This window comes from Salmo trutta, chromosome 3 (genome assembly GCF_901001165.1).
Source record: "Salmo trutta chromosome 3, fSalTru1.1, whole genome shotgun sequence".
Classification (NCBI taxonomy): domain Eukaryota; kingdom Metazoa; phylum Chordata; class Actinopteri; order Salmoniformes; family Salmonidae; genus Salmo; species Salmo trutta.
In genome coordinates, this window is record NC_042959.1 from 64084715 (window position 1) to 64110092 (window position 25378).

The 25378-nt window shown below is 41.0% G+C and overlaps 1 protein-coding gene across 1 annotated transcript; it reads right to left on the reverse strand.

The window, feature by feature from the left end:
* Positions 1 to 21041: 21041 nt before the first annotated feature.
* Positions 21042 to 24695, reverse strand: LOC115183176 (apolipoprotein Eb). The gene is made up of 5 exons (XM_029744519.1): positions 24607 to 24695; positions 23972 to 24037; positions 23166 to 23319; positions 22477 to 22764; positions 21042 to 22354 (listed from the first exon to the last, which is right to left on the reverse strand). Exons 2-5 carry the CDS (start codon positions 24012 to 24014, stop codon positions 22012 to 22014), a joined length of 828 nt encoding a protein of 275 aa, XP_029600379.1. The 5' UTR covers positions 24015 to 24037; positions 24607 to 24695; the 3' UTR covers positions 21042 to 22011.
* Between the last annotated feature and the right edge of the window lie 683 nt (positions 24696 to 25378).

Genomic DNA, 25378 nt, shown 5'->3' on the forward strand with positions numbered 1-25378 from the left:
AGGACATTTCTAAGTGACCCCAAACTTTTGAATGGTAGTGTATATATGAGTGGGGGTGTGTTGACTCTGAGTCAAAGTCAAAGTTCACACCTCCGTTCAGGTGTTGATGAAGAGAGCGAGAGAGAGTGGGTCAAAATGGAGATGCTATCCCCACATCATTTCGTTAATCAATGAGATTACAACCTATTTTCACCGACTAAAAGACAGCCAAAAGTTTGCTGAATTCCCAATGTGTTATCACTATGATTTCAACAATCTAAAAACACAACCAAATTCCGACGGAAAATCTATGTGAGATTTTTGGTTTTGTTGTCACCTAAATGTGTTATCACTGTGCATTCAACGATTTAAAAGCACAACAAAGTTCAAATTTGAATACAATGTCAGATATTTTATACAGCAACTTAAAGGTGATACACATAGGATTTACTATTTAATATTTGCATTGTAATTTCAGAAAATCTCCATAATATATCTGCAGTAATAGTAGAATGATAATGTTTCAAAGGGAGATTTGTTTTGAATGCAGCCTAGTGCTAGATGAATTGCAACAGCACTAGGCTACATTAAAAAAAATCTCCCTTCCCCTCATCCCATGGCGGAGACTTGCGCTTGAGCCTTTTACTTTCAGTTTTGGTCCACCAGCTTCAAACAGCTGTAAAAAATATTTTTTTGTTATTGAAAATACATTTCAGTGTCCATTACTTGAACTCTATGAAGCATTTATTTGGGCTGCAATTTCTGAGGCTGATAACTCTAATGAACGTATCCTCTGCAGCAGAGGTAACGCTGGGTCTTCCTTTCCTGTGACGGTCCTCATGAGAGCCAGTTTCATCATAGTGCTTGATGGTTTTTGCGACTGCACTTGAGGAAACTTTCAAAATTCTTGTCTTAAAGTAATGATGGACTGTCATTTCTCATTGCTTATTTAAGCTTTTCTTGCCATGATATGGACTTGGTCTTTTACCAAATAGGGCTATCTTCTGTATACCACACCTACCTTATTTATTTCACCTTTATTTAACTAGGCAAGTTAGTTAAGAACACAATCTTATTTTCAATGATGGCTTAGGAACAGTGGGTTAACTGTCTTGTTCAGGGGCAGAACAACAGATTTGTACCTTGTCAGCTCAGGGACTTGATCTTGCAACCGTTCTAGTTACTAGTCCAACACTCTACCACTAGGCTATGCTGCTGCTACCTTGTCACAACACAACTGATTGGCTCAAATACATTAAGAAGGAAAGAAATATCACAAGTTAACTTTTAACAACACATACCTGTTAATTACACCATGCCTAAACCGGACGCGTCACGTGTGCGAGCGTTGCAAAATAAATGTACACATACAGTGGCTTGCGAAAGTATTAACCCCCTTGTCATTTTTCCTATTTTGTTGCCTTACAACCTGGAGTTAAAATAGATTTTTTGGGGGTTTGTATCATTTGATTTACACAACATGCCTACCACTTTCAAGTTGCAAAATATTTTTTATTGTGAAACAAACAAGAAATAAGACAAAATAAATGAAAACTTGAGCGTGCATCCCCCCCCAAAGTCAATACTTTGTAGAGCCACCTTTTGCAGCAATTACAGCTGCAAGTCTCTTGGGGTATGTCTCTATAAGCTTGGCACATCTAGCCACTGGAATTTCTGGCCATTCTTCAAGGCAACACTGCTCCAGCTCCTTCAAGTTGGATGGGTTCCGCTGGTGTACAGCAATCTTTAAGTCATACCACAGATTCTGAATTGGGTTGAGGTCTGGCCTTTGACTAGGACATTCCAAGACATTTAAATGTTTCCCCTTAAACCACTCGAGTGTTGCTTTAGCAGTATGCTTAGGGCCATTGTCCTGCTGGAAGGTGAACCTCCGTCCCAGTCTCAAATCTCTGGAAGACTGAAACAGGTTTCCCTCAAGAATTTCCCTGTATTTAGCGCCATCCATCATTCCTTCAATTCTGACCAGTTTCCCAGTCCCTAACGATGAAAAACATCCCCACAGCATTAAGCTGCCCCCACCAGGCTCCACCACCATGCTTTGCCTGTTTGGCAGTTCTTCGGTTTCAGGCCGAATTATTAAGGTGAGCCAGCAGACCTGACCGGTCACTTGCAGAATATGCAAAAAGATAATCAGGGCAAAGTATGGACAAACCTCTGTCAACATTTACAAGTCCATCATTTTGCTGAGTTCGCTGTTCTGGGTGAACATAATGGTGTTCCTTACCAGAAACCTTTACGTAGGCCTAAGACATGGTAAGAAAAAACACTAGACCTGATGGTTCCTCATTGTACTTTTTTTAAATGTAATTTTATATTGTAGCCTAAATTCAAATCAAGACTCATTTTGTTCGAAAGACATAGCCTATAGGATAAGCAAAAATATTCTGTCAAACCTTGAATGACTTATTTACACAGTTTTTTTTGCATTCATTTAGGTCATTTGTATATTTATTTTGTTTAGGATACTTTATATATTTTCTAACTTTTAGGCCTATGTTTAGGATTTGTACAGTTCTATAGGCAAAATGCATATCCTGATAGGCCTATTCATTTTTTATTCGTTTTTAAGTGTTATAAAGAATGTTATAAATATTAATTTGTTTTATCTGATTGTATATTTAGTATTTTTACAGTTCGATAGTTTACAAGTTGAACTTTATCAAAGTAACATTTACTGAAACTTTTATTGACAGTGGCCTATGTGTAGACCTATATTACTGGCTGTTTGGTTTGCAAGGAGGGATTTTCTGACCGAACAATTTATTTTGCCTATACTTTGGTAAAGTAAAGCAGAAACGTACCAGGTTTGTTTCAATGATATATTTGATTAGTCTATCTTCTAATTGTTTGTTCTCTCTCTAGTCAACCTTCTGAGATCGAACTCCGTCAGGCCTATACATTGCCTTCAGAAAGTATTCACACCCCTTGACTTTTTCCACGTTTTGTTATGTTACAGCCTGAATTTGAAATGTATTAAATTAGATGTTGTTTCATTGGCCTACACAATTTACTCCTGAACTTATTTTGGCTTGCCATAACAAAGGGGTTGAATGCTTAAGATATTTCAGATTTTAATTTTTTATTCATTTGTAAAAATGTCTAAAAACCTAATTCCACTTTGACATTATGGGGTATTGTGTGTATCTACATTGGTCTCTTGCATTATGTTAATAGTCTAACTACTGCATATGTATTGAAATGTATTTTGCTATGGCAAATAGGGAATGGGTCATTTGGCATGTCCCCCTGCTGTGTGCTCACTCCACAGGGCTGCTGTCAGCTGCCAGACTCTGGAGGTGCAGTCAAATTCAAATATGCTAATTGTTTGTGACATTACGATGTCGTCACCATCGTCAATGGTTGTCAAATATCGTCGATAGAAGCGGCAATCTTAAAATCGCCCAACCATACTGTCTGTATGGATCACACATTGGCACACAAGTCTCTGGTAGGCATGGTAGTGCTGGTAAACTGAGGGAACATTTGTAAATCACTTTGACATAAAAAAAAATGTTTTTTAGAAAAATCTCAAAGTTTGTAGTATACAGTATGTTAGTATGGGTATTCTCATCTGTCCTGTTCTCCTCTGTCCTGTTCTCCTCTGTCCTGTTTTCATCTGTCCTGTTCACATCTGTCCTGTTCTTCTCTGTTCTGTCATGTTCTATCCTGTTTTCATCTGTCCTGTTCACATCTGTTCTGTCCTGTTGTGTCTGTCCTGTTCTCATATGTCCTGTTCTCATCTGTCCTGTCATGTTCTGTCCTGTTATCATATGTCCTGTTCTCTTCTGTTCTGTCCTGTTGACATCTGTCCTTTTCTTATCTGTCCTGTCATGTTCTGTCCTGTTCTCATATGTCCTGTACTCATCTCTTCTGTCCTGTTGACATCTTTCCTGTTCTCGTCTGTCCTGTTCACATCTGTCCTTTTCTCATCTGTCCTGTTCTCATCTGTTCTGTCCTGTTGACATCTGTCCTGTTCTCATCTGTCCTGTTCTCATCTGTTCTGTCATGTTCTGTATAGTTCTCCTCTGTTCTGTCATGTTCTGTCCTGTTCTCATCTGTTCTGGCCTGTTCTGTTCTGCTCTCCTCTGTTCTGTCCTGTTCTGTTCTCAATCAAAACAAGTGACGGGCTACAGTTTTGTTGTGTGTGTTAAAATATCAGAATGCAGCTTTAACCACTTGGTACCAAATGGTGCTTGTTTTAATGAATTCCAAAGAAACATATGTTTTTATAGATTGTTATTGTGTATTTAACATTTTACCAAGTAACTCTTAAATAATGAATAATAATAATAAGTACATCATTTCTTTACCCTAAAATAAAGTGCTATCCATAACTTCTTTATAATTAAACAATTTAGCAGTTTGATCAACATTTCTCACTTGTGGTATTTAAAGAAAAATCTGGTTCATGATATTATTATTCATATGAATGACTAAAATTGTTTCTGCACCAAATACCCTAATTAAACATGTTGCACAAGTATCAGTCGAGAGTTTCAACTTTCAGATCTTTATTGAGCACAAACACACACACACACACACACACACACACACACACAAACTCCTGTTAGAGTATCAAACACGTAGTTATATACATGCACAATGTTGAATGAATGTTAAAGCTCTTGCGAGATGTCAATCTTCCTATCTACCATGCTTTGACCTTTGTTTCCCTTGAACAGTCATGTCTAGGAAAGTGTTGACATAGAAAACGGGAGGGGATGTGTTTTGCATTGTGCATTTCTTTTCTCAATCACCTTCAGGTATTTCCCCCCTCTAGCATTTAATACATGTATCAGAAGCACAGCTAAAGCGGAGCCCTGTGTGGATAGGTACAAGCGTGTGGGGTGGTCCGATGCGACGGAGGCTATCTAGGGCTCAATCCTCGGCAGGCAGGACTTTGTCGAGGTAAACCTTGATGGAGGTGATGGCCTCGTCCAGGTAGGTGCCGACATGGGGGCGCACATAGTGTCCGTACAGACCAAGGCCGGCCATACGGGCCTTGTCCACCAAGGGTGCTGCTTCCTGGGCCAGACCACTGGACAACATACACACAGAGACAGGAGGAGATGTCAGTGTGTCATAGGTTAACAGTCATCCTATGTGTCCCAGACTTGGGTTCAAAGACGTGTATTTTAGTATTTTTATTTTTATCTCTGTGTGTTTGAGTATTCTGAAATACACAGCCCAAAACAAGTACTTTTATTTGAGTATTTGAATGGTTATTTGAGAAAACTAAAACAAATAGTCTTCCAAATTGTATTTGAAAGTATTTCAAATACCTGGGTTAAATGCATGGGAGTGTGTCTGAGCCAGTGTATTTCAGTAATTTCAAATACTTTCCAAGTGTATTTCCAACTACTTGTTTTTTAAAATAAAGATGATCTGAATACTTGTTTTGAAATGTAGTGAAATGTAATTGAAATACCTTCAATTGTATTTTAAGTTCTGATGTGTCCAGTGGTTAACGTTTAGTAAAGAATTATAAAATATCTAGGTAACATGTTGATAGGCATGCAGGGCAAGCATCTAAGATCCTATAATCATTTGAAATCCTATTTCAAAGTTATGGACAGATAGACAGAAGCACCGACAGTAAATCAGACAGACGGATAGACAGACAAACAAGCAGGACAACAGAAGGACATCGACAGACTGACTCAATGCAAGTTAACTTGATTGTGTCATGGTGGGGCACTCACGATCCGATCTTGACAGCGCTCAGGAATTTGGGGTTGCCCTGCAGCTCCTCGATGTAGTCTTTGGCAGCCTGGCCCTGGCCCTGGCCCAGGCTCTCAGTCATAGGCCCCACAGCAGCCTGCACCTTGCTGTAGGCGTTCATCAGCCTCTTGTAGAACACAGACTTCATGGCCTCATACTTCTCCACCAGCTCCTTGTCTGGCTCTGGTACTTCACACAGGCACACAGAGACTGGAGGGGAGACAGGGAAGAGATTGTTTTTATTCATTCATTGCACTTGATTGACTTGATTGACTACTGTTATAGAGTATCTAAAACCACTGGACTAACTATAGCCACAAAATAGCCCTTATATACTAAAATGCTTCGCATAATCAGGCAGTTTGTGTGAGTAAGTTTGATTTAGTGTCTGTGTAATGGAGGTAGTTCGGTCACTTGGTTTGATCGCTCTCATGATGAGTAAACTCGGCTGAAATAATCTATTTCAACCTGACATCTGAGGTCTCTCTTATCCCTGCAGATTGTGTAGCAGTCACTGCTCAACGTGGTCGGTCTACCACCTCCACAAGTCCATCACAGTTCAAAGCCTATCACCTCTCAGATAAACATACAACTAACTGTGCTATGCATTCCTGTTGCTGACAAATTTTCTCACTGTCACTGACATGTTCACAGCTGCAGGTCAAAGGTAGCTATTACCTTCTATTGTATAAATGGCTGGAATGAACGATATATATCCATTTTCATAAATGTTGGTACATTTGCCTTTATTGTTTAAAGACATTATGGAAGAGATAGTTCTTGTCACTATGTAATCATGGCATGGGGTTGTTCAATGACAGCCATGTCTTTGTTTAAAATATCACGAGGGTTTCATTTCAGAGACAATCACGTTTTTTTAGCAAAATGCTATATATCCGCCTCTCTCACAGAAAGAAGTTGTATTACTGCTAGGTTTTACAGTCAAATGTGCCAAATAGCTACATTTTCTATAAAGAACTGTACAAATGATACATTTGTGACATCAATATACGGTAATTCTTTTTTTACAAAAAAATATTCAACACAGTAATATGAGATCTGTATGTAAAACCTTTATATTTTACATTTTTGTCATTTAGCAGATGCTCTTATCCATCTTAAGCTAACTAGGTGAGACGATCACATATCACAGTAAAATATACAGGATACGAACCCTCCATTCCAGCTAAACACTGGATAAACAGCGTTTTTGCCAAAAAACTAACATTTTCATACACATCTAAAATCTATGAATTAATCATCTGAGAACAGTAAACACTTTTACACGCACATGAAGGTACCTATAAGCATTCATTTCTGATGAAAAAACACAAATCTGGTTTGAGTTCTGCAGGGTGTGTGTTGCGGGTTCTAGGTCTTACCTTGGAGTGCAAGCACTAAGGCTAATGCCAATTTTACGTTCATTTCTGAAAGAAAAAGACAAACACATTAGGAATTTATATGCATTATTTAGATTAAGTTAAATGCAATGCCTGTCTATTTATTAGACTAGAAATCACACCATTCTGATCAGGCATCAATGAAACTGTTGAGCTGTTTATAACTGATAGGAAAAGAAGATGCATCTTAAAATACATGAGAAAATAAATAATTTATACATTAATACATTTCTATTTTTAGAGATACTAGAGCATTGAAATAATATATGTATAAAAGATGAGAAGAGAGAGAGAAAAAGACAACCTGTTGTAGTCTGTGTACAGATCCCAGTGAATTAAATTACAGTCTCCTTTGGTGGCTGAGTTGTCTGTAAAGCAATCTGGACAAGTAGACACCATGATATAGTGAGGAGAGTAAACAAACGTCATCTAATGAGTATGCACACAGGTACGCACGCACACAAACACCTACACGAACACACGCACGCTCGCACGCACACACACCCACGCACCAGACACACCAGAACCCACTGCACCTATAGGACAAACATCCACACACTCGTTCGCCTACACAAAGTCCATTGCACTTGAGACAGGTGATGCAATGCATCCAGATTATCACTTGGATTGGTTTCTGAAATCTAGTTATGCTGCAATGCCCTATTCTGCATATGTAGGAAAGCCTAAATTCTCCTCAAAAACGTTTGCATATCAGTGCATGAAATAGATTTTTGTTTGAATGAAGGATCTTGTTAAGCATTATAACTGTGTCTGAAAGTTTTCCATAATTTATTTGTCAACATTTTCTGCAGCATAAACCAGTATGTTTGACTGCCTCTATGTAACTCATTGAAAATCTGTATTCTTGCACACATTCAGAATTCACGAACACAACAACAAAACACTCTTCACAATGTCTAACAAAAATCATCTCAATGGCTTATTCAGGCTAAGGTCCATTCTCACTGTCTATTTGAACGTGTTTCATGTATCCCAGTTAGCCAGATTATGGTTTTGACTGAGTAAAACAGGACCCTGAGTGTGTTGACGGTGTTCCAGGATCGATGTCTGCAGTCCACACAGAGAGACCCGAGAGAAACGGCCTGCAGGTCACACACATCTCCTCTCCAACCAGACACACCTGCTGAACCTTGTATCTCAACTGTCAACTCTCACCTAGATAACACTCCGATTTCAGCACAGTCTGTAGATGTCACTCCCATCACTGATGTCTCTGTCTGTCTGTCCGTCTGTCTCTTTCTTTCTGACTCATTCTTTCTCTCCCTCTGTCATTCCCTGTTGCTTTCTCTCTTCCTCTCTCTGCCATTCTAAAATCTATTCTCAGTCTCTCTCAGCTTTGTACTTCATTCAGTTCAGAGATTGATGAATGCGAGGAGTGTAGACCGTGTCAAGGGAAAGTTTAAGAAAAGGCACAACACTATAATGGTACAATTAAATGTTTTTATTTTATTTAGTTTTAATTCATTTTGGTGGTTCACAATAGTAAATTGACTCACTCAGATGCAATATGTGAGCCATAACGGTATGATTACTAATACACTCTATGGCAGTTTTAAAACTATCACAACCCTTGTGCTGAGGTTAGTGAAACACCAGTAAATGGGTGTCCTCATTCACCGGCCAAATCATACAGCATTGTTCACGCGCTCTTCTAAAACATTGTAACACAAATGTCCTAGTTGTAATCCCTAGTGCATATAAACATAGAATCAGTCCTAGTACCACCTTGCATGAGTATATGTGCTGGCAGTGAGCTGGGTGGGTGTTTGTCTGCCTTAGATTCAGGTGCCATTAGATGGGTCTGTACTGGTCCATCTTCTCCTTGACTCTGTCCCAGAAGGAACTGGTGGAGGCTGAGACCCAGTCCATGTAGGGATCAGCCACTGGTTTGATGTGGTCTTCGTAGTACGCACCAGCAAAGGCCTGCACCACCTCTCTTATTGTCTGGGCTTTAACTTTGGCTGCCCTGTAAGACACACACACAAGAATAAATCAGTTGGAAGCAGCATCCAGTGAGTGCACTCCGTTGACCTTTATCCTTAAAACGGCATGGTCGGCCATGGTGACTGTGTGTCTGTTTGTACCTGTATGCCTCTGTTGCCCGGTGCAGAACCCCCTCAGAGTCAGAGTCCCCTGGGGCTGGCGTCTGGGCCGCTATGGACACATATGCTATGGAGGAGAGAGGTTACAGTAGGTTACAGTAGGTAACAGACTACCAGTCCGTGTCAACAGTTCAATGGAGGATAGACTAGATAGACAGTAAAACAAAAGAAATGCATGGCCACACCTTGAATGAGCAAGACGAGAGCAGCTAGCATCAGTTTCCCTTGCATCTGTCATAGAAACAGAATGAGAGGGAAGACTTGGCTAAAATACACATCTCACTTAGAAAATTGATATTACATACAATGAAATTATTCAATAAACAGTACATTACATTTTTCATTACCCCAAACAAAACTAATCATACATTCAAATGATATATCACTGATATGTATATATATATTTCTGTAATCAACAGTATTACTCATAACAGCTGGCCCCCAGTATAAAAACAGCTGGTTGATACACAATTCAAAGTAAGTGAAAGAGCATTTTAGGGAGCGTTTTACCTTAGTGTTTGTTCTCAGTACTGTCCAATCTGTTTGGTGGAATCAAGTCACTTTATTTGAATTAGGGGACTTCTCACAGCGCTTTTACTTGGTTACATGTGTACGTTCTTGTTTTGGTGACCACTGACCGATGGTCTCTTTTTGGGTGGGAAGTGGTGGACTGATTGGATTGGCTTAGATGATCAGTGAGTCGGTCGTAGGTAGTCCAGTGGTTCGATACTCTTTATTTATTTAAGTTCTGAGAAAATATTTTTCAGGGTATACTGCAAAAACTGAAACGTAAGCAAGCCGAAATATCTTATATTTCATGATAATTCCCTTTAGATTATATATATATTTTTTACCAAGCTAAATTATCTAACATCATCGGCAGATAAAAAAAAAATAGTTAACACAAAATATCTTGAAAAATATCTTGAAATAAGATAAATGACTTGTGTCAGCTGCTGCAGTATCAACTTGTGCCCAAAAGGAACACTAACTCCTAGCAACACATTTAAAAAAGGAACACTAACTCCTAGCAACACATTTAAAAAAGGAACACTAACTCCTAACAACACATTTAAAAAAGCCTCTCATGTTAAACTTTCATTCTTTCATCATTTTCCAAAAGGTCACATTAATCTCTCATAATCTTTTCAATTTCAACATTTTCTGGATAGCTGCCCAAAGTTCCTTTATTAAAGACGAGTGGACATGTTGGCCAGTAAGTATTCAGACCAGGAAAAGTCTTGATATCTCTGTACTCCGGGTATATTTATTAAAAAGACAGCAGGTCAATGAAATAGAGTACTGTTTTGGACTAGTCCTAATGTCTCAGTCAGCAGAAGTCCACTTCAAAATCTCTCTCTCTCTCTCTCTCTCTCTCTCTCTCTCTCTCTCTCTCTCTCTCTCTCTCTCTCTCTCTCTCTCTCTCTCTCTCTCTCTGCAACACATCAGTTTCAGGCATAATGCTGAATGTCACACTGATACATGACCAACTGTGGATGTCATTTTCAAATCTTGTAGATTTCTTCCATAGATGCCCTTTGTCCATTCACCTCTTGACCTCTGGTCCTGTCGACTGACACAGCACAATAGTTGGTTGTTGTGAGAAGAGGGTACAGAGAGCAGATTAACGCTGCACACTATCATGACACTCCACCAGAAAATTCTACATTTACATTTAAGTCATTTAAGCAGACACTCTTATCCAGAGCGACTTACAAATTGGTGCATTCACCTTATGATATCCAGTGGAACAACCACTTTACAATAGTGCATCTAAATATTTTAGGGGGGGGGGGGGTTAGAAGGATTACTTTATCCTATCCTAGGTATTCCTTAAAGAGGTGGGGTTTCAAATATGGTGAAAATATGAGTATTCCCTGGTGGGGTGCACAACCCTCTTGCCCTCTGGACCCCCTCTAACCCCCCTACCGTCTGACCCTTGACCTCTGGTCAAACACAGGAGCAGATTCCAGTAAACAGGGACAGCATAGTAATCATTAACTCAGGATAAACAGTGACTTTAGCCCGGACCTTGTGAAATGGAGGACCAGCAGCAAGTGTAGTGCTCCCAATTGCCCTTTGGTGTCTGCTATTGACATAGATGGATAGACCACTATCTCTCACAGAACACTCTGCTATTAATTCATTCTGCAGAATGATTTGACCGGGTTAGTATCTCTCAGTAAAGCTATTGATGTGTGGATATCCAGAGTGATACATTATATCCAGAGCATCAAAGTATGTCTGTTGTATTGCATTACAGAGCGTTCATTGTCAAGGAGAGCTCAATAACAGCATAAATCCAGAGTCCATTTGTGATTGTGACACAAGTTTGTATGTTTTTAAGGGGAAGCATATCTTAGCACAGGAACATGACGTTTCAAGAGATTGAACATTGTTCATGGAGATACTTTCAAGGCTGCACACAACCAATATGTTGAATGGAAGAAAGTGGCCATTGGCAGACACTTGTCTTACTGCTGAATCTCAGTTAGAGAAGTGTCTGGGCAAAATGTGAAATTACATGTGTTGCAGACTGCTTTTAAGTATAGTATCTTTCAGTCAGAATGCACTGATTCTTTTTCTGGCCACCATGGTGTTTTTAACCCATGTGACATACAGGTCAGCTGACCATTCACGTTGACCACATTAACATCATACACCTATCCCACAATGCATCATAAACAGAGACGAATTGAATGTTTGGTCTTTGTGCATTTTTTTATACATGTTATGCATACTGTCTGTATTATGTGTACAGGTCTTCATGTCTTTATATCCTTATAAAACCGTGCTTCTACATCTGCATTGCTTGCTGTTTGGGGTTTTAGGCTGGGTTTCTGTACAGCACTTTGTGACATCGGCTGATGTAAAAAGGGTTTTATAAATACATTTGATTGATTGATGTGCCCCCCATATATTAGTTGAAGAGACACTTGTCAAATAAAAATCATTGCCAATCAAACTCATTGTTCAGAATAACTTCTAACTTGTCATTGCCTGGACTCATTGGCCTCTTTAAAAATGAACAGGTTGACTTCTTACTGTAGCAAATCAAATGCATAATATAACAACCCACAAATATAGTTTTATCACAAAGGTATCTTTATTGTTCAGGTTATTAAAGCAAGCCATGTTTATTAAAGCAAGCCATAACAATTACACAGAGATGACATCAGTCTCTTCACAGAGGGGGAATATAACCTTGGTGTCAGCGTCACGGCAACTGCATCACCAGGCAAGACAGAGCAAGAAGCGTGATGGGGGCGTGGGGGGTCTTAGACAGGCAGGGTCTGAGGTGTACAGGCTTACTACTGCTTGGGGAAGGTCTCGTCGACCTTGGTCTTCATCTTGTCCAACTGCTCAGTGAACCAGTTCCTGGAGACGGAGAGACAGACACACAGTGAGTCATTTCAGTCTTTAATTATTTCAGAGTACTAATGTAGATCTCCAATTCATTTCATGTTGGGTTATGTTTTGGGGGGTGTGTGTGTGCGTGTACTTGGTCTTGATGGCGAACTCGCTGTCCCCGATCTTTTCAAACATGTCCTTGGTCTTGACGGTTAGGTCATCAGTTAGTTCCTTCATCTGATTGCCGAAGGTGGTGAAACGCTCCTCAATGGTCTTCTCAGCCTCCTGAGCCTCTGTAGAGAGAGAGAAAGGAGGCAGGGTTAGAACTATGAACAGAAGGGGAGAGTGTTAGAATTATGAACAGAAGGGGAGAGTGTTAGAATTATGAACAGAAGGGGAGAGTGTTAGAACTATGAACAGAAGGGGAGAGTGTTAGAACTATGAACAGAAGGGGAGAGTGTTAGAACTATGAACAGAAGGGGAGAGTGTTAGAATTATGAACAGAAGGGGAGAGTGTTAGAATTATGAACAGAAGGGGAGAGTGTTAGAATTATGAACAGAAGGGGAGAGTGTTAGAATTATGAACAGAAGGGGAGAGTGTTAGAACTATGAACAGAAGGGGAGAGTGTTAGAATTATGAACAGAAGGGGAGAGTGTTAGAATTATGAACAGAAGGGGAGAGTGTTAGAACTATGAACAGAAGGGGAGAGTGTTAGAACTATGAACAGAAGGGGAGAGTGTTAGAACTATGACAGAAGGGGAGAGTGTTAGAACTATGAACAGAAGGGGAGAGTGTTAGAACTATGAACAGAAGGGGAGAGTGTTAGAACTATGAACAGAAGGGGAGAGTGTTAGAACTATGAACAGAAGGGGAGAGTGTTAGAATTATGAACAGAAGGGGAGAGTGTTAGAACTATGAACAGAAGGGGAGAGTGTTAGAACTATGAACAGAAGGGGAGAGTGTTAGAACTATGAACAGAAGGGGAGAGTGTTAGAACTATGAACAGAAGGGGAGAGTGTTAGAACTATGAACAGAAGGGGAGAGTGTTAGAACTATGAACAGAAGGGGAGAGTGTTTGAACTATGAACAGAAGGGGAGAGTGTTAGAACTATGAACAGAAGGGGAGAGTGTTAGAACTATGAACAGAAGGGGAGAGTGTTAGAACTATGAACAGAAGGGGAGAGTGTTAGAACTATGAACAGAAGGGGAGAGTGTTAGAACTATGAACAGAAGGGGAGAGTGTTAGAACTATGAACAGAAGGGGAGAGTGTTAGAACTATGAACAGAAGGGGAGAGTGTTAGAACTATGAACAGAAGGGGAGAGTGTTAGAACTATGAACAGAAGGGGAGAGTGTTAGAACTATGAACAGAAGGGGAGAGTGTTAGAACTATGAACAGAAGGGGAGAGTGTTAGAACTATGAACAGAGAAGGGGAAATAGTCAGGAAAATTAGTAGACTGATGGTTTCATCATGAAGAGAGAAAGGTGGAGAGAGAGAGAGAGAGAGAGAGAGAGAGAGAGATAGATATGGTACATGTGTGTTCATAATAATACATTTGTATTGATGTGTATTTGAGGTCAGACTTACGCATTCAGTAGTAATGGATTTGTATACATTTACATTTTACATTTTAGTCATTTCGCAGACGCTCTTATCCAGAGCGACTTACAGTAGTGAATGCATACATTTCATACATATATACATACATATACATACATATATATGTATAAACTAGTATCAAGTGTATTTGTGTGTGTGTGAGGCTGTGTGTTTGTGTACATACATGTACATGTGCATGTGTGTATGCATGCGTTTGTGTGTTTGTGTGAGAGAGAAACATCACATATGTGTCACCAGTGATAATGCATTAGTATTGACACCAGTATTGAGGGAGGTGAATGAAATGATTAGATAGAGTGAGAGCGTAATGGCTGTCTAATAGGGTAGGGCTTCATACCTGTGTGTGCAGCGAACACAAGCATCAACACGGCAATGGCAATGGACAGTTTCATCTTGACTGTGGGCTGCAAGGGAAGGACAAATTTAGTAACAACACCCTGCCTTTAATACCCTCCATCATAAAAAGGTTTGCATGATATGAGTTAGTTATGAGTTAAAACTAAATCGTAGAATTATGCCGTCAGGGATTCATCAGGAGCTATGCTAAACAAGTGAAATGTAAGCCATCCTAAACAATTGTTATTGTTGTAATAAATGATCAACAGCTGTTATATTAGTGCGGTCAGAACAGTGGACAGCTCCCTTTGCGTTCTCTAGCTTACACACAACTTCGGTTGGTGACTTGACATGAGCAAGAAAAAAAAACTTTGATAGCCTTACATTTTAGATTAAACTCGACCTGCATTTGATTAAATTAGTAAACTAACATAACAATTGTTTCTATTAATATCTGTCCTGAGCATTGGATGGCGCTCATAAACAGAAGGTAGGCTGGATGTCTTTCCCGCTTGTAAAAACTACACCTAGATGTCGCCACAACGCCGCAAACAGATTTTGAGAGACTGGTATAGATTTATGGAAAGGTTGGGGTATAAAATAAACAACTGCATGGCGGCATTCTCGTGCATTTATTTTGAGTAAATAAACTGATGAACAAAAGTTGCAGATATACCGGCCTATGTGTTTGCTCAGATAAGAACAAAAACATACAAAGATAGACATTTCAAGTAATAACAATGAAAAGAAGTCTCTTGAAATGCCAGTGAAAAGTAGGTTCATCTTACCTGTTTTCCTGTCTCAGAGAGAAAATAACCCGAATGTGTCTGACAGACTGACGGAGTCCCTCTATATATCCCAGGACGCTGACATAATCAGTAGTCACCACTTCTGACCTATGGTGACCCTGCATCGCACAATGAAGCACGCGCCAAGAGTGGCCTACTCCCACCTTCTCCTCCAGATTAACCAACCCTCCCCCATCTCCCTTTTTCGGAGAGCCCAGCTGAGGTATGGTCCATGTCCTGTCTTGTTTCAAACCACACATTATCACGTATTTAATCAGATTTTGTGGGAATGTATTTATTTGACTGGATCTGTCATTCACAGTCTGATCTGGGGGGTTTTTCAACCTGCCTTAGGTTTTATAATGTGATATTTATTCGTCATAAAATATCCATTGTAAATCATCAGACTGTGAATGCACAGAGATACAGACCTAAAGTGGACTATGACCATTAAACTAGGTCACAAGATACTTATACTACTGAGGTAAGATATTGATACAGTTCTGCAGTGGCATCACTAAACAGCACTGCATTGACTCTGGTGCTCAGTGCAGATCTGTCTCTGAGTCCACCAGACCAGTCCATTTAGGGCTCTATTCAATCCATAGCACTGAAGATCTGCGACTGATAATTAAAGGCAGTGTTCCCATCGTTGCGTTGACTGCATTCAATGACCTTTGCATTTTAAAGCAGATCTTCTGCGATACAGATTGAATCCAGCCCTTAGTCTTTTGGCAAGGCAAGTATTTGGGCCCCATTCCATCCTTCCCTCCTCCCTTCCTTGAAGTCATCCCTGTTCTGACTTCTCTGAATAGATGAAAGCTGTGTGATGAAATCCTTGTTGACACCTATCAATGTCATAATATAAAATATAAAAATCAGGCCTTTAACATGTGCGCTTCTTCCCCTCTGATCTACTTTCAGTGCCATTACCCTTCACTGACCTCACACACAGATCTGTGTTATCAGTGTTATCATGGGATACAGCATGCACAGTATCATATTTGTCCCCTGTTATGTAAATCTGATACAAGTCCATTATATTAGTGCTCCTCCGTGCTGTCTCCAACAGAGAGAAGCTGGGGTCAACAAACCTCTACTGTACTGGAATAGCCTATACGTAACTTCAAGTCCAAGAACTACAAAGTCTGGCAAAGTCTTATGGCTTTATTTGCACTATTCTTAAAATAGTAAGTCTAGAAGGTCATTCTCTTTGTTGGAGCATTCCGTGGTAGTGGACTACAGTTTGCTGAACTATAGTTACCTCTCATTAGTGCTGGAGGGGTATGTATGTTTTCCTCATTGCAGCACTTCCCTCTTTACACCCAGCCCTCTGCTGCCCACAGCAGGGTGCCCCTTTGGTGCTGATGGCTGTAGCTATATGAAACACTATTATGATGCACAGATGACCATTGTCTTGCACCTCTTAATCACACAGTAGCCATTCCTCACCTGTGGCAGAGTGTGAGTCTTTGTGTGATGCATGAGGCGTGAACGTGCATGTCTCGCTCGCTCACAAATTGCAATAACAAGCCGCCTGATAAAAGACTGTTTTTCCCCCCTTCTTTTGCCAAAGGGCTCCTGTGGTGAATGGTTTGTGTTCCAGCACCAAGATGGGGGAAGGGGGGGGAGGAAGGGTAGTAAGAGGTAAAATCTCTGTGGGGGAGTTGTCGGGGGTTACTGTCGGTTTTGCTATGCCAACATTTGCTAGCTGGAGCCCTTTGTTGCTTCAGCCGGAGCCAGAGACACCCAGGAGCTGCAGTATAATACGTGAGAAAAAGTACTGACTGGCAGAATGCTTGTGGTTTTCCTGTTTTCTCCTTGGCCAGACCACTACAAATACATCCAGGGTTTACTATAGTGTAGGACACTTCACCCAAACACGGCCTTCCAGTCAAGGAGGAACAGAAACAAACTGTGACTCAGTAACAATGCACTTCAACACAGAGGTTGTTATTAGGAGTGTGACCTGATGTAGGGGAGAGGTCATTGTAGTCATTGTTGCTCTTCTTGTCTTCTCATTGAAAACAAGGACACATACTTGAAATGGTATGCTACTTTTTATGGTTAGGGTTGAGTCCCCACTCAACCCTAACGAGACACAGTTATTGCTTACATGGAGTATTTTTTCTACCGTTTTTTCCTGTGTGAGCACATTTTAATGTAGATCATCAAGAAGCTTGTGTTTATATTTATAGACTTAATCATGAAACGGTGCTTCAACTTCAAAAATAAAGATGCCCATAGTGCTATTGTATACAGTGAATATGATCTTTGTTTAGTTTATTAAAACTACCATGAATAACAACACTAAAGTACTGTAGGTGTACAGTAGAAGTCGTAAGTTTACATACACTTAGGTTGGAATCATTAAAACTCGTTTTTCAACCACTCCACAAATTTCTTGTTAACAAACTATAGTTTTGGTAAGTCTGTTAGGATATCTACTTTGTGCATGACACAAGTCATTTTTCCAACAATTCTTTACAGACAGATTATTTCACTTATAATTCACTGTATCACAATTCCAGTGGGTCAGAAGTTTACATACACTAAGTTGACTGTGCCTTTGAACAGCTTGGAAAATTCCAGAAAATTATGTCATGGCTTTAGAAGTTTCTGATAGGCTAATTGACATCATTTGAGTCAATTGGAGGTGTACCTGTGGATGTATTTCAAGGCCTACCTTCAAACTCAGTGCCTCTTTGCTTGACACCATGGGAAAATCAAAAGTAGAGCAATTTCCAAACGCCTGAAGGTACCATGTTCATCTGTACAAACAATAGTACGCAAGTATAAACACCATGGGACCACGTAGCCGTCATATCACTCAGAAAGGAGATGCGTTCTGTCTCCTAGAGATTAACGTACTTTGGTGTGTTAATCAATCCAAGAACAGCAGCAAAGGACCTTGTGAAGATGTTGGAGGAAACAGGTACAAAAGTATTTATATCCACAGTAAAACGAGTCCCATATCGACATAACCTGAAAGGCTGCTCAGCACGGAAGAAGCCACTGCTCCAAAACCACCCATAAAAAAGCCAGACTACAGTTTGCAACTGCACATGGGGACAAAGATCATACTTGTTGGAGAAATGTCCTGTGGTCGGATGAAACAAAAATAGAACTGTTTGGCCATAATGATCATCGTTATGTTTGGAGGAAAAAGGGGGAGGCTTGCAAGCCGAAGAATACTATCCCAACCGTGAAGCGCGGGGGAGGCAGCATCAAGTTGTGGGGGTGCTTTGCTGCAGGAGGGACTGGTGGACTTCACAAAATAGATGGCATCATGAGGATGAAAATTTATCCACAATTATGTGGATATATTGAAGCAACATCTCAAGATATCAGTCAGGAAGTTAAAGCTTGGTCGCAAATGGTTCTTCCAAATGGACAATGACCCCAAGCATACTTCCAAAGTTGTGGAAAAATGGCTTAAGGACAACAAAGTCAAGATATTTAAGTGGCCATCACAACACCCTGACCTCCATCCCATAGAAAATGTGTGGTCAGAACTGAAAAAGCGTGTGCGTGCAAGGAGGCCTACAAACCATATTCTGTTACACCAGCTCTGTCAGGAGGAATGGGACAAAATTCACCCAACTTATTGTGGGAAGCTTGTGGAAGGCTACCCGAAACGTTTGACCAAAGTTAAACAATTTAAAGGCAATGTTACCAAATACTAATTGAGTGTATGTAAACTTCTGACCCACTGGGAATGTGATAAAATAAATTAAAGCTGAAATAAATAATTCTCTTTACTATTATTCTGACATTTCACATTCTTAAAATGAAATGGTGATCCTAACTGACCTAAGACAGGGAATTAAATGTCAGGAATTGTGAAAAACTGAGTTTAAATGTGTTTGGATAAGGTGTATGTAAACTTCCGACTTCAACTGTAAGTGCTTTTTGCAGTAGGGGATTGGTGAAGCAGAGAAGAGGGATAAGTGGTGGCCTTCACTGCCTGGCTTCCTGTAAGGGGTGCGTACTGGCGGCAGAGAAGTCAGGCACAGGAGAGCAAAACTGATTTACAACGGTGCAGTTTAATAAATAAAACCACCGTAAACAGTACAAATGATTAATGGGTAAAACCCGTCACACACCAGCATAACGTGCACAAGCACTACAATAAACAATTCCGGACAAGGCCATGGGGGGAACAGAGGGTTAAATACATAACATGTAATGATGGAATTGAAACCAGGTGTGTGGGAAGACAAGACAAAACAAATGGAAAATGAAAGGTGGATCGGCGATGGCTAAAAGACCAGTGACGTCGACCGCCGAACGTCGCCCGAACAAGGAGAGGGACCAACTTCGGAGGAAGTCGTGACACTTCCAGCGTAAATGTTTACTTGCTGGCCACTATCCTACGCTTCAGAGGCAAACTTTGTGACTCACACTTTCTGTTAACAACACACACAAAAAAAATCCATGTTTTGTTTGGTCTGCCAGAATGCATTACTATTACTGTGTGTTTCTGTTGTTCTTTTAAACCTGATTTATCCAGGTTAAACCTAAAATCTCTTGGATAAAATCTATTTTGCAACACAGACTGGGTCTAAGATAGTAGCAGGGTCAACATTATTACAAATCAAATTGCAATGAAAACATGAAAACTAACTGTAGATCCATCAAAAGCAATTATCATAGCATTTGTGTACCTATGTGTGTGTGTGTGTGTGTGTGTGTGTGTGTGTGTGTGTGTGTGTGTGTACCGCCGTGCACATCTGTGTATCTTAGACAGGAGAAGAGGGTGGAATAGCTATAAACATAGTAGATGAAAACACAAACATGGCTCTTGAAACCTGCTTTGATAACGAGAAAGGAATGTGAGAGCAGATCCCGACAAGCCAGGACCGGGGAGGCAGGGAGAGAGGGAGGGAGGTACGGAAGGAGGGAGGAAAGGGGACAAAAGGGAAAGAAAGGCCTGCAGGGCAGGAGGGGGCGGAAAGGCCCTTTAGTGTTTGGTCAATCAAGCACCATCTGTACAGATTAGGAGATGAATTGACAGTGTGTGTTGAGAGGGGTGTATGGGTGATGGGGGAGGGTCCTAAAAGAAAAGGTGAAAGGGGGATGTGGGTTAGAGAGAAGGATAGGTACCCTGAAAAAAGGCCTTACTGAAAATCATCAGACATGTCCCTTGTGTTATCCCTATAAACGTATAGAACTGCCTACAGGGGTTTAGGGTTGGTGTTTCGGGGTTAAAGACATGGGATCTGGGGATGGGAAAAGATGATAGAAAAGAAGATAGAGCATGACATGACGAGGACATTCTGTCCAACCTATTTCTGGAGCCTCCAGATGTGATGTTACGTGACATTATAACCTAACGTAGATCTCATTTCAACTTACATTGTTTGTGGTTTATAAAGACCAGCACTGAATTACTGTATGTCAGGGGTCTCCAACCCTGTTCCCGGAAAGCTACCCTCCTATATGTTTTCTCTCCAACCCCAGCTGTAACTAACCTGGTTCAGCTTATCATTGTTATCAGAACATGATGCATAATAGAGGGAATTTATAAGCATAGGAATGTCTTGATTTTGTGTGTTCATCAACCATAGATTGTAAGATAACGATCCATCTATTCAGCTATATTAACTACCTCATTTGTCATTGTATCTCAAAATAAATGTCAAAGTTGAAAAAAGTTGATAAAGGTTTGACAAGAAAAGAGCACACTGACAATTGAGCAACTCTTTACATATTTTATTTACGCAGCGCTGGGTAGCACACTGCAGTCAGCCAGACAGCCAGACAGCCAGTCAGCCAGACAGCCAGACCAACAGTGTGCTATGGTGAGGAGCAGGGCGTGTTACATTGTGAAGTGGCAGAGACACTCTGGCCAAACTGAAATAATACAGACAGGTAGTATATGGACCCTGTGAAATATACCTTTTAGTTTCATTGTCATATTTGCGTCATATCACAGTCATAGTAAATACACTTCCATATGAATCACAACAAATACAGAGCCTACAGAGCAGGTGTAGATACAGCATCATAGACAAGCAAGGAACGGAGTGGTTCTTCTCCTCTTTTTCTGGACAGACTGATGCTAGTGCTGGAGATAAGCCCAGTCTTAGTTCAGTGCAGTTATTGAAATGAAGGACAGGGACAGCGCTTGAATGGGCCGGAGACAATTTGGCTCACGATTGTTAGATACTGTTTCAACCCCCCTTGTATCCCATATAGCAGCCTTAGAAACCTGATGCAAATTAGTAGAACAATTTGGAGGAGACATCTAGAGCACTTATAATGAAGAAGACAAGCGAAGCAGGTTAAAAACAATGGCCTCTTGTGTGTTTAAGAAAGGCAGTATTGAGTGTGGCTCTTGTGTTCTGAGATAAGGAGATAATACAGTGAGTGATTTAAACAGTAAATGCCTTTCTGAGGCCTGAACAGACATAAAGGACTGTGTTTGCCTGCTCAAGACCACTTCAAAGCTCTGTCATCCTCACCCCTCTCTCTCTATCAACCCCCCTCAACCAAAACACACAGTGCCAACACAGTGAAAACAGCATCAGTAACACTTAACTCCCTCCTCCTCTCTGTGGTAGCTAGGTGAATGGTGGCACAGTGCTTCACCACCCCCACCCCTACTTAAACAGGGGTGTAGTGGCGGGACACCGGTCCTCCAAACCCCTCCCTCCCCTGGGTCCATTTAGACGGTGGTCTCCTTGACCTTGTCCATGGCGGTCTGGAGCTGCTCACGGATCTTGGCGGCGTAGGGGGCAATCAGGCTGCTGAGCTCATCGATCTTGCCCTCCAGGGTGGTGCGCAGGTCCTCGGCGGTGGCCTCCAGCTGCTCGCGCATGCCTTCGGCCTGGGTGGAGACCTGCTGGCTCAGGTCCTGGGCCTGGTTCTTCAGAAGGTCAGTGAAGCTGCCCAGCCTCTGGCCAGCGGTGTCGTGGGCCTGACTCACGAAGGGCTCCACACGCTCCTTCACGAGATCCATGTTCTGGGAGGTACGGGACTGGATCTCACCCAGGTAGGTGGCCACGGTCCTGGGGGAGGGAGAGGCAGAGGGGGTTTGCATCACTTGGAAGACATATTAAAACTGTATTTAGAAATTCTATGTTGGAAAGCAAGCTTTTATAGTACATTAACTGTTGACAACTATACTCACTTGCGGATCTCCTCGGTGTCCTTGTTAAGGCGTTTCTTCAGTTTGCGGGTGTAGGTGTTGGCACGGTTGTGGACATCATCAGCATTCTGCTCCATCATGGTCTTGAGCTCTCCCAGGTACTGTGTGCTGCGCTCCTTGGCATCAACCATGTCGGTCTGGAGCTTGGTGGTCAGAAGCTGCAGGTCCTGGCCCAGCAGGGCGGCTGTGTCCTGGGAGTAGGGCCCCAACTTGGTCTGGATGTCCTCCTTGTACACGGTCAGCTCAGCCATGGTGTCAGTGATCAGGGTGCTGCGGAGAGGGAGGCATGGTTAGAGATGGTCATAAAGTGGGTAGAGGGAGGCATGGTTAGAGATGGTCATAAAGTGGGTAGAGGGAGACATGGTTAGAGATGGTCATAAAGTGGGTAGAGGGAGACATGGCCAGTGACGTAAGGGGACACAGGGGTACAGGGGGGAGGACGAGGGAGAGAGGAGAAAGAGGGGAGGCATGGTCAGGGACATAGGGGGACACAGGGTACAGAGGGGAGGCATGGTCAGGGACACAGGGGGGAGGATGGGGGACAGAGGGGAAAGCAGGGAGGCATGGTCAGAGACAGTCACACAGCACAAGGTTAGAATGGAGAGCGATGAAGCAAAGTATATGAGCCTATATCACTTCAGAATGAAATAGTATTACAATGCGCCACTCACTCGAGTTCTCTGCTGAGCTGGGAGGCCTTGAGGTTCTCCACCAGTCCGTCGGCTCTGCTGTTGATCTCAGACACGTAGGTCCAGAAGCGCTCAACGTTCTCCTCCCAGTGGTTCTGGTGGGCCTCTGCCTGGCGCACGGCGCGGGCATGGCAGCCTGCAGGGGGACACAGAGAGCTCTGAAGTGAGGTTTCCATAATATACACCATCAGGGGGGTTAAATCCAGTCTGGTAATGAGTGTGGAGCCTTGGTACAGTATGAAGCCTAATTATACAAGTGTTACAGTATTGTAAGAGTTGATCTTAAAGACTGATTTCAGCAAGGAGTCAGTAAATGCATTCATGCACATACAGTTGACTAATACTAAATATATATACTGTATATACAGTTGACTAATACTAAATATATATACTGTATATACAGTTGACTAATACTGAATATATATACTGTATATACAGTTGACTAATACTAAATATATATACTGTATATACAGTGCCTTGCACTGGATTTCTTCACATTTTATTGTGTTACAATGTGGCATTAAAATGTATTTAATTTTCTTATTTTTTTTGTCATCAATCTACTCAAAATACTCTGTAATGTCAAAGTGGAAGAAAAAATTCAATTTTTTTTAAAAAGATGATTAAAAAATTTAGTCGTTAATTGTAATGAATTACAATTAAATCCATTTAATCCCACTTTCTAACACAATAAAATGTGAAGAAATCGAAGGGGTATGAATACTTTCGGAAGGCACTGTATATGTTGATAACAGTGTCAAAAGCGAACAGTGTAAACCCAGGTTTACCAGAGATGACTGCCAGAGCAAGGATTAAAGCCACAGCCTTCATGATTGATTGACAGACAGATACACCTATGAAAACAGACATAGACCAAAGCTATAGAAAACAAATACAACAATATACAAAGATACAATGGTAATACATTGGAATATTTGGCAGAATATTTTTTTTATACAGTAGAATACTACTGTGAGCCAATAGAATAAATAGGAAACATAACCTTTCATGGACGCTAAATGTCCATAACTGTACTCACTGAGCTCTTCTAGAATAGCAAGTAAACTAGTTCTATGCAATTAAACGTTTTAGATTAAACTTTAAATCCAGTCATTACGCTATAAACTAATAAGGTATTGTAGTTTCCACTACAATGCATCTCTTTTTAACAGTTTTACCATACATTTGGTCTGGTTAATCTGCACACTACAGTAACAATATTACTAAACTTGCTTTTCATTGCCTAATGTGACAGTAGCCTAACCTAATGCAATCATTTATAAGTAGCCTCTATCTCGGTATCAAATCTAGTCTACTTTAACAGATGCTTTATATTTCTACTAAAAATAAGGTATTTCACTCATGACTAAAGCGCGTTTGTAGGCTATATGGTGCCCATCAGTTGTCCCCCTTCCTCACTCACCTAAGAAATCCAGTTCTTTCCGTACTCTAGGGAAAAGTTCGCCGGGAGTTTTATACGGTCCTGGGACGGCCGCGCGCCTGTAGCTGGAGAGCGCGCATGTGATGATGTGTGGCTCAGCTCATGGTTCGTTCCACGCGATGTGCCACTTCGCGTTCGAAGTTCTCATCTTTTTCCGTTGTTGTTGGCTATATGGTGATTGTGCAATATATAGTTTATGATGTACGTCAACGAAAATTGTTTGTGCTTCTATGAAAAAAACTGTAGGCTATTTGAAACAAGGAAACTCGTTTAAAGAACTCTTAGATGTGATTGTGGCTCATTCAGTTTTCTTTGTGTCTTTGTGTCTTTGTGTCTTTGTGTCTTTGTGTCTTTGTGTGTGTTTTATGTAATCCGTTGTGGAAATACAATTAAATGTTAAATGTCTCAGAGAACAATTCTTTGGCCAACAATAATCTACTGCTGGCGCCAGGAATCTGTAAATAGGCTATCCTTGTCAGGCAACTCCAATGGTCTTCAATGTATTTGAATCAGTTTATTTTTAATCATGGAACTACAGTATCAACTGACTACCCCCTGCCACTGTATGGCCCCTCTCCACTTACCAGTCTTCATTCATTTACACAGGGCTATTTGAATGCATGATGGTCACCAATTAAATGCATTTGAAAGGCACTGTCTCCATAATGGCCAGACTGGGTAAGTAGTCTACATGAATGATGTTGAACCCATGACCCATGGAACATCTTCTATCAGAATGACATGAATAATACTG

What these genes read in the sequence shown, in the direction of transcription:
- LOC115183176 (XM_029744519.1), bottom strand. Translation starts at nt 24,014, where the DNA reads ATGAAGGCTGTGGCTTTAATCCTTGCTCTGGCAGTCATCTCTG. An exon ending in TGCTCTGGCAGTCATCTCTG is followed by an intron (nt 23,320 to 23,971) that starts GTAAACCTGGGT and finishes GTCCCCCTGCAG; the next exon opens with GCTGCCATGCCCGCGCCGTG. An exon ending in CAGCTCAGCAGAGAACTCGA is followed by an intron (nt 22,765 to 23,165) that starts GTGAGTGGCGCA and finishes CCCTCTCCGCAG; the next exon opens with CACCCTGATCACTGACACCA.